Source organism: Phyllobates terribilis, unplaced genomic scaffold (genome assembly GCF_046119375.1).
Source record: "Phyllobates terribilis strain yellow unplaced genomic scaffold, ASM4611937v1 Scaffold_3__8_contigs__length_932513732, whole genome shotgun sequence".
NCBI lineage: Eukaryota > Metazoa > Chordata > Amphibia > Anura > Dendrobatidae > Phyllobates > Phyllobates terribilis.
The window spans coordinates 50581525-50595847 of NW_027362763.1; the positions used below are offsets into that span (position 1 = coordinate 50581525).

Genomic DNA, 14323 nt, shown 5'->3' on the forward strand with positions numbered 1-14323 from the left:
TAGTTATATTCTTGTACATAGGGGCAGTATTATAGTAGTTATATTCTTGTACATAGGGGCAGTATTATAGTAGTTATATTCCTGTACATAGGGGCAGTATTATAGTAGTTATATTCTTGTACATAGGGGCAGTATTATAGTAGTTATATTCTTGTACATAGGGGCAGTATTATAGTAGTTATATTCCTGTACATAGGGGCAGTATTATAGTAGTTATATTCTTGTACATAGGAGCAGTATTATAGTAGTTATATTCTTGTACATAGGGGCTGTATTATAATAGTTATATTCTTGTACATAGGGGGCAGTATTATAGTAGTTATATTCTTGTACATAGGGGGCAGTATTATAGTAGTTATATTCTTGTACATAGGGGGCAGTATTATAGTAGTTATATTTTTGTACATAGGGGGCAGTATTATAGTAGTTATATTCTTGAACATAGGGGGCAGTATTATAGTAGTTATATTCTTGAACATAGGGGGCAGTATTATAGTAGTTATATTCTTGAACATAGGGGGCAGTATTATAGTAGTTATATTCTTGTACATAGGAGCAGTATTATAGTAGTTATATTCTTGTACATAGGGGCAGTATTATAGTAGTTATATTTTTGTACATAGGAGCAGTATTATAGTAGTTATATTCTTGTACATAGGGGGCAGTATTATAGTAGTTATATTCTTGTACATAGGGGGCAGTATTATAGTAGTTATATTCTTGTACATAGGGGGCAGTATTATAGTAGTTATATTCTTGTACATAGGGGGCAGTATTATAGTAGTTATATTCTTGAACATAGGGGGCAGTATTATAGTAGTTATATTCTTGAACATAGGGAGCAGTATTATAGTAGTTATATTCTTGTACATAGGGGGCAGTATTATAGTAGTTATATTCTTGTACATAGGGGGCAGTATTATATTAGTTATATTCTTGTACATAGTGGGCAGTATTATAGTAGTTATATTCTTGTACATAGGGGGCAGTATTATAGTAGTTATATTCTTGTACATAGGGAGCAGTATTATAGTAGTTATATTCTTGTACATAGGGGCAGTATTACAGTAGTTATATTCTTGTACATAGGAGCAGTATTATAGTAGTTATATTCTTGTACATAGGGGCAGTATTATAGTAGTTATATTCTTGTACACAGGGGCAGTATTATAGTAGTTATATTCTTGTACATAGGAGCAGTATTATAGTAGTTATATTCCTGTACATAGGGGGCAGTATTATAGTAGTTATATTCCTGTACATAGGGGGCAGTATTATAGTATTTTCAGTTTAGTCCATAGAGGCAGTATAACTGTAATGTTTATTGGTTTCTTTTTGGTGTGTATTCACTTGTTTCTTTAAGAGTTAAATGTTTCAATCATAGCTGCCAGTAACGATTATTTATGCACATAAATTATAAAAAGAAAGACTAAGAACAAGCATGGAGACATTTTAAATAGTTTGTGCTAAATGCTACAATTATTAGAGCAGCAATTTTCTATTTAAGTGCTGATCAAGCTGTGCCTATCATAAGCAAACAGCCCACCCAAATGGGACAAAATAGCACTTTACGTTACGGGGTTGGTGTCAAGAAAAACAAAGGCGAGTCAGAGACATTACAGGTTACAACAGCAAGTTGTTTTAGGAAACAAAAAAGTTAAAAGAATTCAAATTTCGTGTTTTGTTTTTTTTCTTTATTTTAACGTGCGAATACTTTTATTATTCCTTGTAACACGCATAAAATAGGGTTGATTCAACATAAAATGTGATTTTTATTTATTTTTTTTGTAAGAAGCAATTGCTTTCTTTTGGCCTGTAAAACGATATACCACTTTAAAAGTTGCTCAGAATGAGAAAAAATAAAGTTGTCATGTAGCGGCACACGACCGTTGTGCCCAACTGGCCACGTGGAGGAGGGGACACTCAGTGACTTGTGATACTTAAAATCAGGTTCACCTTGAAAAATAGATGAGTGCATATAAAAAAAAAATACTTTAAAAATAATTTAAGCATAAAAAAATAATGCAGAAATAAAAATAAAATACGGAAAAGCCCTGAATCTTTTTTGAACCTATTCGACCTCACATTTATCTCAATTACAATGGAGAAATCTCCCCTATGTGTCCAGTGGATTTGCCACGCTCCCCCTCTTCTTTTTCCCTTGTCTTGTGTCTGGCAGTGAGCCAACTGGCTGCAGCAGGATCCCCCCTTCTCTGCTTTGTCTGCAATAAGACACGAAAATGTTACACCTTGCCTCCTTGGACAAGTCCCATTTCCGAGGAGAAAATGTAAAATAGATCGGCAGAAGATTTACCTCTGCAGGATTTCTAATACTGTTGCAGAAACATGGAGTCTTAGACCTCTCTTTTTACCAGTTTTACGCTCTAAGCTATGGAGGGGGCGTGTTTTTCTTTTGCCCCAGTGTGTTGCTGCCTGCTCATCATTGGTCAGCATCATACAGGGAGAAGAAGTACACGCCCCCCCCCCCCCCAGTGAAAACTGTCTGACAACAGCTACTTGGACATTTGAAAAAAAAAAAAGTTAACTCATGATATCTTTTATTGCTAATATCGCCGCAACGAAGAGGTGAAATAAAAAAAAAATAAAAAAAAAGAAAACATATGTTTTATTCTGCTCTGCAGCCACTATTGCATGTTGCATCCAGTTCAACATGGAAAATTTAGTGAAAAATTCTCTTCAAGCTAAAAAAAAATGGTGTAAATTACAACGGACACTTAATCCTGTAGTATATACAGTACAGACCAAACGTTTGGACACACCTTCTCATTTAAAGATTTTTCTGTATTTTCATGACTATGAAAATTGTACATTCACACTGAAGGCATCAAAACTATGAATTAACACATGTGGAATTATATACTTAACAAAAAAGTGTGAAACAACTGAAAATATGTCTTATATTCTAGGTTCTTCAAAGTAGCCACCTTTTGCTTTGATGACTGCTTTGCACACTCTTGGCATTCTCTTGATGAGCTTCAAGAGGTAGTCACCGGAAATGGTCTTCACTTCACAGGTGTGCCCTGTCAGGTTTAATAAGTGGGATTTCTTGCCTTATAAATGGGGTTGGGACCATCAGTTGTGTTGTGCAGAAGTCTGGTGGATACACAGCTGATAGTCCTACTGAATAGACTTAGAATTTGTATTATGGCAAGAAAAAAGCAGCTAAGTAAAGAAAAACGAGTGGCCATCATTACTTTAAGAAATGAAGGTCAGTCAGTCTGAAAAATTTGGAAAACTTTGAAAGTGTCCCCAAGTGCAGTTGCAAAAACTATCAAGCGCTACAAAGAAACTGGCTCACATGAGGACCGCCCCAGGAAAGGAAGACCAAGAGTCACCTCTGCTTCTGAGGATAAGTTTATCCGAGTCACCAGCCTCAGAAATCGCAGATTAACAGCAGCTCAGATTAGAGACCAGGTCAATGCCACACAGAGTTCTAGCAGCAGACACATCTCTACAACAACTGTTAAGAGGAGACTTTGTGCAGCAGGCCTTCATGGTAAAATAGCTGCTAGGAAACCACTGCTAAGGACAGGCAACAAGCAGAAGAGACTTGTTTGGGCTAAAGAACACAAGGAATGGACATTAGACCAGTGGAAATCTGTGCTTTGGTCTGATGAGTCCAAATTTGAGATCTTTGGTTCCAACCATCGTGATGGTGAACGGATGGACTCTACATGCCTAGTTCCCACCCTGAAGCATGGAGGAGGAGGTGTGATGGTGTGGGGGTGCTTTGAGTGACACTGTTGGGGATTTATTCAAAACTGAAGGCATACTGAACCAGCATGGCTACCACAGCATCTTGCAGCGGCATGCTATTCCATCCGGTTTGCGTTTAGTTAGACTGAGAGCGAGGTACCAGTTATATTCATTACTGCTTGCGGCTTTAGCAAGAGCAGTCCTTCGTCCTCTGGAGCTTGAAGCCATGTGCGCATTTGACTGGAGTCGTCTAAAGCTAAGCAATCTCCCCCTGTTTGCCTACCCTTGTTGTCTATAGAGTTTAGTGGAGATTGACTAGTGCTCATCTCCTCCCATTCCAAGCCTTAGCCATTCGCCAGGGAAAGTCAGGGCGAGGCACGCGTGTGGTGATTGGTGCAGAGCCAATATAGGGACGGTAATTGAGACAGGGTGACACTAGACCAGACTAGGAGGTCTCCACTCCCCCTTTCCCTAGAGTCTGGGCTCCCTTTCCCTCTGTGTTGCGCTAAGTCTTTCCCACACCTGGCGTGACACTAACATCCTACTCCCCATCTGGCAGAGAATTTACAAAATAAGAATATTAATCCAGATAGACAGACCACGGGTTAAATACTCTTATTTTAGATTGACCGAAACAGACATGTAGAGGAAAAAAAGAAAAGGATTTCTGCATCGCAATAACAAAGCGCTCCTAGAAAACTCAACGTCAATAGATAAAGAGGCGGAAAGCTCATGCCTGCGCCTGTGGTGAACCGTGGGGAAGGGACAGAATTTTCCAAAAAACCTCACAATGGCATACAAGATCGTGCTAAGAACCGACTGCTGAGTCCGTCTCAGCATCCGACAGGCTCGTCCTCTTCGGTGCCGTCGTCCTTGCTATTATTCTATTCTCACAATCGGCTGGCGCTGCGCGGTCGCCCAAGATGCAGAAGAGACGAGCAAGGGCTGTGTTGTGTGTGACAAGGAGGACCGTGGACTAATGCGGCGAGATAAGACCTGTCTGCATTTGGCCGGGGCGTAATAAGGCAGATAAGCGTGATTTTCTATAACCCTCAGCACCAATCCAATCTCTCTTAGCGCAATCAATGTCTTCTGGGATTAGCCGAGACACGTAGGTGAAAGGGTCGGACGCCTGGTGCGGCTGATTACACAGCAGGGGGGTTACGCAGTCCCTAATGACAAGGAGTTAACCGTAGGAAGACTGATGATAACCATCTAGGAAGTTCTGCTTTACCGACCGTCTGCGGGTGAACGCTGCTTTTACACAGGGAATAGTAATTTTCAGCTTTCTTTTTAGGTTCGGAAACAATAGCAAATGGCATCGGTGGAATGAAATGTCAATGTATTCGGAACGCTGGTTATCCCGATGCGCAATCAACAAAAACATAACCTAACCTTTTCGGGTAGAACACAAAGAGAGAAGTACACAACAAACAAAAAAAAAAAAAAAAAGACACAATAAAAATGTATATCGGAAGAAAAAAAAAATAAAAAGTTCCATCATGTTGACTCTACGGGGACTTGGTACTGAAAACTTCACAGTCTTTCAACATCCGACAGCGACTGTTATTGTAAAAAATGCTACAGATGTTAGACGGAACATAAATAATTCATCTCTTCTTTCGCCCGATAATCCAAAGCAGTTTACTAGTGGGCAGCATGTGACAGCTGCAGCCAGTCGGTGGCGACTAGCCATATATTACTGGCATCACCGGTGGCTCAGTGTCGCGCCATGATGGCCGTAGTAGTAGTAGCACGGCCTTAACTCTCTTGGGCATGTAGGTCACTAGAGCTTCTTAGGTGGCCACTGGAATCCTCCTCCATGACGACATCACAGAGCCGGCGGATGTTGGAGACCTTGCGCTCCTCCACCTTCCGTTTGAGGAGGCCTCACAGATGCTCAATAGGGTTTTGGTCTGGAGACATGCTTGGCCAGTCCAGCACCTTTACTCTTAGTTTCTTTACAAGGCAGTGGTTATCGTGGAGGTGTGTTTGGGATCACGTTATCATGTTGGAATACTGCCCTACACCTAGTTTCTGAAGGCAGGAGATCATGGTCTGCTTCCATAAGTCACAGTACATGATAGCATTCATGGTTCCCTCAATGAACTGTAGCTTCCCACAGCCGGCAGCACTCATGTAGCCCCAAACCATGACACTCCACACTTCACCACCATGCTTGACTGTAGGCAGGACACACTCACCTGGTTGCCACCACACCCACTTGACACCATCTGAACCAAATATGTTTATCTTGGTCTCATAAGACCACAGGACATGGTTCATCACCTTCTCCCAGTCCCTTCTTTCAGAAAAAACCCTTAATGTGGTTTCTCAACTGGAATGCTTCAACGGTGATGTCAATCTTCTTCAGCGTCCTGGTCACAACTCTTTGTGTATTTGACTTAGGGTCGGGGATCGTTTATTTTTCTTCCTGGTGGAACGCTTTCATCTTCTGGATGAAAAGCAGATCATCATCTTCTAGCCCCTTTTTCAGAAAACCCCTTGATGTGGTTCCTCAACAGGAACACGGTGTGGGGTCAGACAAGGAATACAGCTTTCTTCTCCTCTCCAAGTGTCTGTTCTAAAATAATTATCAGATTTATGTATGGACAAACTTCTCCAAACGTTTGAGGGTGCGGCAGACATCGTTGATGGTCTTCCGACATCTCAGCTCGAAACGCGACATGCTTCCTCTTTCCTATTGCCTTACTTTTAGTAACATTAGCAGTGCTGCCCTACTTGCTCATGTGGCGTTGGCAACATCTGACAACATGGAAGGTCATTGTGATCATGCTCTTGTCAAATTTACAGGCAGGCGACAACACTTCTGACCATGGAGGTGGCCTTGATGGGAAGCGGTGACTTTCACGTCTTGTCATCTTCCATGCTGCCACTATGTCTATCTCGGAGCACACGGCACCACTTTTATTCTACGTCTTGATTGCCAATGTGTTACATCTCCACCAATGCCCATTTATTCGGCACGTTCACTTTTAGCAACTAGAATTTCTACCATCCCAACTAAAAGATTATTGATGGAAACCTTCCTCACCATCACTTCTTTCTAAACGTGACGCGTTTCACTCATCTCCACAAAGAGTAAAAGGATCTAGACAACGACACGAGAATAGTAACAAACTTGAAGTTTTGTATTAAAGTCAAAGTCTTGAGCGATTCATGCAAAAATCACTAAAAAATAATCTATATAACCTATAAAAGCCTAGTGTTTGGTTATATAGTCTTGCCGCAGGTGGAGTAACCAACCAATCCCAATAAATCATGTCACCACTCACTTCCTCTCCCCTCCCTGCACAATGACCTCTGCACAGGTAACAGGGCATGCCTCCAACATATCTACAGAAACTCATCGCTGCCTGCACTAAATGCCTGATAAGTTTGTGTGCAAAAATGTAGCAATTCAGTGCACAAGGGAAGGTGGCTGCTTCTTCTAAGTGCATTGACCCGCCCCCAGTGCACTTCCAACCTGATTTGCATATGACTTCTACTCTACATTTCTCAGGACTAGCACATTGGATTTCAACAAGTAAGGTATTATTTATATTGAGGGACAAGCGCTCTACGCGGCACAGACTCAGGGTGGTCACGGTCCGCTCGTATCGGAGATTCTGCTGCTTCATGACAACAGAGCAGCTCTTCTTCTTCTGGGCTGCTCTGTTAAACAGGGCGTGACTGTCGACGTCATGTTGATTGACAGCTGACTTCCCGTAATTAGGCTGTCAATCAGCATCAGAAGACACACTGTCAACACACTGTCAACAGAGCAGAGCGGAAGAGAAGCCGCCGCTCTGTCGAATCACCGGCAGGAGCGGGAGTGTCCACTCTGTGTCGGCAGAGATTGGAAGCGGCAAAACAGGCAATAATGCAACTACCTTCCTGTTATTTCTTAGGTCCATAGTAAAAGAAATAAAATTACTCCTGGGTAACCCATTTAAGACATTTTATTCAAGGACCCTGGGAGGGCCAACACTCCACTGATAAATTGGCTTTTTAAAGGGGTTATTAACTGTTCAAAGTCAATAGGGGGCATATATAATTATTATTATTAGTTAGTTTTATGCCAGAGAAGTGTATTTAAAAAGATAAAATAAAATTGCAGAAAATGTTTGGACTTTTCTCCATTCTGTGCTTCCAGATAAATGTGTAATAATTAGGAAATCGATGCAAATTACGGAGCAAATCTCCGCTGGAGCACATTTTCTTTTCCGCTATACCGGCAGACGTGTAAGGGTATGGGCACAAGAAGTCGTGTCCAGGCGGCGCTCCTGTAACACGCCTGACAAAGCGCTAAATAAACGCTAAAAAGAATGAATGTGTGCGCTGCAAGGTCAAAGCCACTCACTCTTCATATGTTCAGTGTCTTAGCGGCGCAGGTAGGCGAACGCCCGAGCGGCGCAGGTAGGCACACGCCCGAGCGGCGCAGGTAGGCACACGCCCGAGCGGCGCAGGTAGGCACACGCCCGAGCGGCGCAGGTAGGCACACGCCCGAGCGGCGCAGGTAGGCACACGCCCGAGCGGCGCAGGTAGGCACACGCCCGAGCGGCGCAGGTAGGCACACGCCCGAGCGGCGCAGGTAGGCACACGCCCGAGCGGCGCAGGTAGGCACACGCCCGAGCGGCGCAGGTAGGCACACGCCCGAGCGGCGCAGGTAGGCACACGCCCGAGCGGCGCAGGTAGGCACACGCCCGAGCGGCGCAGGTAGGCACACGCCCGAAGAGGCGCAGGTAGGCACACGCCCGAAGAGGCGCAGGTAGGCAAACGCCCGAAGAGGCGCAGGTAGGCAAACGCCCGAAGAGGCGCAGGTAGGCAAACGCCCGAAGAGGCGCAGGTAGGCAAACGCCCGAAGAGGCGCAGGTAGGCAAACGCCCGAAGAGGCGCAGGTAGGCAAACGCCCGAAGAGGCGCAGGTAGACAAACACCCGAAGAGGCGCAGGTAGACAAACACCCGAAGAGGCGCAGGTAGACAAACACCCGAGCGGCGCAAAGGAACGCCGGAACAATGCAGAGGAACACCAGAGCGAGTACCTTAAACAAAAACAAGTTTTAAAACTGGGATAAGTTTCCGCCGATGAGTCTACGGATAAACCTAACGCGCAGAGTCACCATCTCGCATGGCGAGCGGATCCGAGCGTACGGTTTCAGCGATTCTACTGCGAGACTATGTACAGAAAGCTGCGGGAGAAGCGAATGATAAAGCCGCCGGCCAGTCTGCCCCGTACCGTACTGCCTCGGCCACGCTGTTGGAGGTGTGCCCGGACAGGGCGTCGTGCAGGTTGCGGATGAAGTAATCTCGATAGTCTTCTGGAAGCGCCATGAATGTGCCCCCCATGACGATGAACTCCACCTTGTCCACGCTGTGCCCGAGCTGCTTCAGCTGTAATGTAGAAAACACCATGGCGGTAATTAATTAATGAGCGGAGTTTCGCCATTCATGTCATTAGGAGCTGATGCAATTATCCCCCCCGGAGGAAAGACAAAAACCATTTCATACGTGTGGTCTCCGAGGCGAGCGGCTGCCGCAGAGAAAGAAATGATGGGAAATTAGGAGACCCCACGACAAGACTGCTGATATTACACTCATATTACACACTAATTATTCCTTTCTCCGGGGAAACAAAGGTCTGGAAAAAATAAGATCAATTATGAACCAAAAGAGTCTGAAAAACTGCCCAAATATTACCGCACGCTTCCGATTTTGAGAAAAAGGAGCTAAAACCAGCAGTGGTGGAGCCGCGGCGTCAGACCCTCCTGGACTTTATTCATCTGAAACCATCGCCGGTCACCAAACTGCTGGGAGTGGAGTCATGCGCCAAACCAGCAAGTATAAAGCCCAAATAGTTTACACCAGACCACCAGGTATCAACTACCCATCTTACACCAGACCACCAGGTATAAACTACCCATCTTACCCTAGACCACCAGGTATAAACTACCCATCTTACACCAGACCACCAGGTGTAAACTACCCATCTTACCCTAGACCACCAGGTATAAACTACCCATCTTACCCTAGACCACCAGGTATAAACTACCCATCTTACACTAGACCACCAGGTATAAACTACCCATCTTACACTAGACCACCAGGTATAAACTACCCATCTTACCCTAGACCACCAGGTATAAACTACCCATCTTACCCTAGACCACCAGGTATAAACTACCCATCTTACACTAGACCACCAGGTATAAACTACCCATCTTACACCAGACCACCAGGTATCAACTACCCATCTTACACCAGACCACCAGGTATCAACTACCCATCTTACACCAGACCACCAGGTATCAACTACCCATCTTACACTAGACCACCAGGTATAAACTACCCATCTTACACTAGACCACCAGGTATAAACTACCCATCTTACACTAGACCACCAGGTATCAACTACCCATCTTACACCAGACCACCAGGTATCAACTACCCATCTTACCCTAGACCACCAGGTATAAACTACCCATCTTACCCTAGACCACCAGGTATAAACTACCCATCTTACCCTAGACCACCAGGTATAAACTACCCATCTTACACTAGACCACCAGGTATAAACTACCCATCTTACACTAGACCACCAGGTATAAACTACCCATCTTACACCAGACCACCAGGTGTAAACTACCCATCTTACCCTAGACCACCAGGTATAAACTACCCATCTTACCCTAGACCACCAGGTATAAACTACCCATCTTACACCAGACCACCAGGTATAAACTACCCATCTTACACCAGACCACCAGGTATAAACTACCCATCTTACACCAGACCACCAGGTATAAACTACCCATCTTACACCAGACCACCAGGTGTAAACTACCCATCTTACACCAGACCACCAGGTATAAACTACCCATCTTACCCTAGACCACCAGGTATCAACTACCCATCTTACCCTAGACCACCAGGTATAAACTACCCATCTTACACTAGACCACCAGGTATAAACTACCCATCTTACCCTAGACCACCAGGTATAAACTACCCATCTTACACCAGACCACCAGGTGTAAACTACCCATCTTACCCTAGACCACCAGGTATAAACTACCCATCTTACCCTAGACCACCAGGTATAAACTACCCATCTTACACTAGACCACCAGGTATAAACTACCCATCTTACACTAGACCACCAGGTATAAACTACCCATCTTACCCTAGACCACCAGGTATAAACTACCCATCTTACACCAGACCACCAGGTATCAACTACCCATCTTACCCTAGACCACCAGGTATAAACTACCCATCTTACCCTAGACCACCAGGTATAAACTACCCATCTTACACTAGACCACCAGGTATAAACTACCCATCTTACACTAGACCACCAGGTATAAACTACCCATCTTACACTAGACCACCAGGTATCAACTACCCATCTTACACCAGACCACCAGGTATCAACTACCCATCTTACCCGAGACCACCAGGTGTAAACTACCCATCTTACACTAGACCACCAGGTATAAACTACCCATCTTACACTAGACCACCAGGTATAAACTACCCATCTTACACTAGACCACCAGGTATAAACTACCCATCTTACACCAGACCACCAGGTATCAACTACCCATCTTACCCTAGACCACCAGGTATAAACTACCCATCTTACCCTAGACCACCAGGTATAAACTACCCATCTTACCCTAGACCACCAGGTATAAACTACCCATCTTACACCAGACCACCAGGTATAAACTACCCATCTTACACCAGACCACCAGGTGTAAACTACCCATCTTACACCAGACCACCAGGTATAAACTACCCATCTTACCCTAGACCACCAGGTATCAACTACCCATCTTACCCTAGACCACCAGGTATCAACTACCCATCTTACACCAGACCACCAGGTATCAACTACCCATCTTACCCTAGACCACCAGGTATAAACTACCCATCTTACCCTAGACCACCAGGTATAAACTACCCATCTTACACCAGACCACCAGGTATAAACTACCCATCTTACACCAGACCACCAGGTGTAAACTACCCATCTTACACCAGACCACCAGGTATAAACTACCCATCTTACCCTAGACCACCAGGTATCCACTACCCATCTTACCCTAGACCACCAGGTATAAACTACCCATCTTACCCTAGACCACCAGGTATAAACTACCTATTTTACATAAGACAACCAACTATTGACCACAAATCTTACAGTAGACCACCAGGTATTAACAACAGATTTTACACTAGACCCCCAAGTTGGTATATTAGTCATTGCGGTTCATTGTTGCCATATTACCGGTCTAGTGTAAAATTGGTTGTTAATACCTGGTGGTCTAATGTTAGTTAAGTGGTTAATACATGGTGGTCCAGGGTATATTAGCAGTGTAGGTTCACTTCTTGCACCCTGGTGGTCTAGTGTTAGTCAAGTGGTTAATACATGGTGGTCCAGGGTATATTAGCAGTGTAGGTTCACTTCTTGCACCCTGGTGGTCTAGTGTTAGTCATGTGGTTAATACATGGTGGTCCAGGGTATATTAGCAGTGTAGGTTCACTTCTTGCACCCTGGTGGTCTAGTGTTAGTCATGTGGTTAATACATGGTGGTCTAGGGGATAATAGGAGTATTGGGGCCCAGCTGGTCTAATGCAAAATCAATTTTTACTACCTGGTGTGTCAGGATACATTAATCAATGAGGTCTATTGTGTCTGATGCATCTATTTTGCACCAGACCACTGGACCACTATTTAACCCCACCACTATGGTATATTAATCATTATGATTTTTTGTAACAAAGTCTGACATCTAATTTATGTTACACGTGCAGGCTGCTAGTCTGTTCTTCCCCCATGCTTTACACTGCAGGCCAACCTGTTCATATTCACACTGTACTGGATAACTATGAGTAAGAAAAGTCTCTTAACAGATTATTGACATCGCAATAAGCAAAAAAAAAATGATTATAAATTAGAAGTAACGACAAAACTCTACCTGTTCAACTCTATGTCTTGTCTGCAGGAAAGGGTCGTACCGGGCCCGGATGGCGCGCATGGAGGTCGGCTGTGCGGAGAAGGTGGAAAGATGGGAGAGGAGCAGTAAGAAAATAATAAAAAAATACAGAAGATAAAAAACACTGCAATGCCTCCTTAAAGGGGCTCTCCGCAACCCCTCTAAACTTAAAACTTTCTTTTTGTGTATTCCAAAACATCAGTGCACACCTAAGCCTCAGGAGCAGCGCTCCTCCACTACCCGGTCAGTCGCTAATCTATGTGTCCTTCCGGCTCCAGTTGCTGCTCTAACAGGCATAAGACGACTGTATAACGCAGCCGCCATTAAACAAGTATGAAGAGCGGCCGAGTCTGCTCCACACATGGGACCCAAAATAGGATGTAGCATTACAGACGCTGCCAGGAAGGGGTTAATAAAGACCTGACTGCCGACAGCTTACACAGCACAGACGGAAACATACCTCATATCCCGTGTATGACTGTGTGGAGTATTCAAAGTCAGAGTCCGGACCGCCAGGGCAATACCTGCAGCAGAGCACAGCAGAACAGTGAGTGAAGCTCTGGAGTATAATACAGGAGGTAACTCAGGATCAGTAATGTAATGTATGTACACAGTGACTCCACCAGCAGAATAGTGAGTGCAGCTCTGGAGTATAATACAGGATGTAACTCAGGATCAGTACAGGATCAGTAATGTAATGTATGTACACAGTGACTGCGCCAGGAGAATAGTGAGTGCAGCTCTGGAGTATAATACAGGATGTAACTCAGGATCAGTAATGTAATGTATGTACACAGTGACTGCACCAGCAGAATAGTGAGTGCAGCTCTGGAGTATAATACAGGATGTAACTCAGGATCAGTACAGGATCAGTAATGTAATGTATGTACACAGTGACTGCGCCAGGAGAATAGTGAGTGCAGCTCTGGAGTATAATACAGGATGTAACTCAGGATCAGTAATGTAATGTATGTACACAGTGACTGCACCAGCAGAATAGTGAGTGCAGCTCTGGAGTATAATACAGGATGTAACTCAGGATCAGTACAGGATCAGTAATGTAATGTATGTACACAGTGACTGCACCAGCAGAATAGTGAGTGCAGCTCTGGAGTATAATACAGGATGTAACTCAGGATCAGTAAGGTAATGTATGTACACAGTGACTGCACCAGCAGAATAGTGAGTGCAGCTCTGGGGTATAATACAGGATGTAACTCAGGATCAGTAATGTAATGTATGTACACAGTGACTGCACCAGCAGAATAGTGAGTGCAGCTCTGGAGTATAATACAGGATGTAACTCAGGATCAGTAAGGTAATGTATGTACACAGTGACTGCACCAGCAGAATAGTGAGTGCAGCTCTGGATTATAATACAGGAGGTAACTCAGGATCAGTAATGTAATGTATGTACACAGTGACTGCACCAGCAGAATAGTGAGTGCAGCTCTGGAGTATAATACAGGAGGTAACTCAGGATCAGTAATGTAATGTATGTACACAGTGACTGCACCAGCAGAATAGTGAGTGCAGCTCTGGGGTATAATACAGTATGTAACTCAGGATCAGTAATGTAATGTATGTACACAGTGACTGCACCA

The 14323-nt window shown here is 44.2% G+C and overlaps 1 protein-coding gene across 1 annotated transcript in view; it reads right to left on the reverse strand.

Annotated features, from left to right (window-relative positions):
• Positions 1-14323, reverse strand: part of ELP3 (elongator acetyltransferase complex subunit 3) — a 260655-nt gene that overhangs the window by 156514 nt on the left and 89818 nt on the right. Inside the window, exons 5-7 of the mRNA XM_073673871.1 lie at positions 13180-13243; positions 12702-12770; positions 8957-9111 (exon numbers count right to left, since the gene is read on the reverse strand). Coding sequence (XP_073529972.1) covers positions 8957-9111; positions 12702-12770; positions 13180-13243 — 288 coding nt within the window. The remainder of the gene's footprint in view (positions 1-8956; positions 9112-12701; positions 12771-13179; positions 13244-14323) is intronic.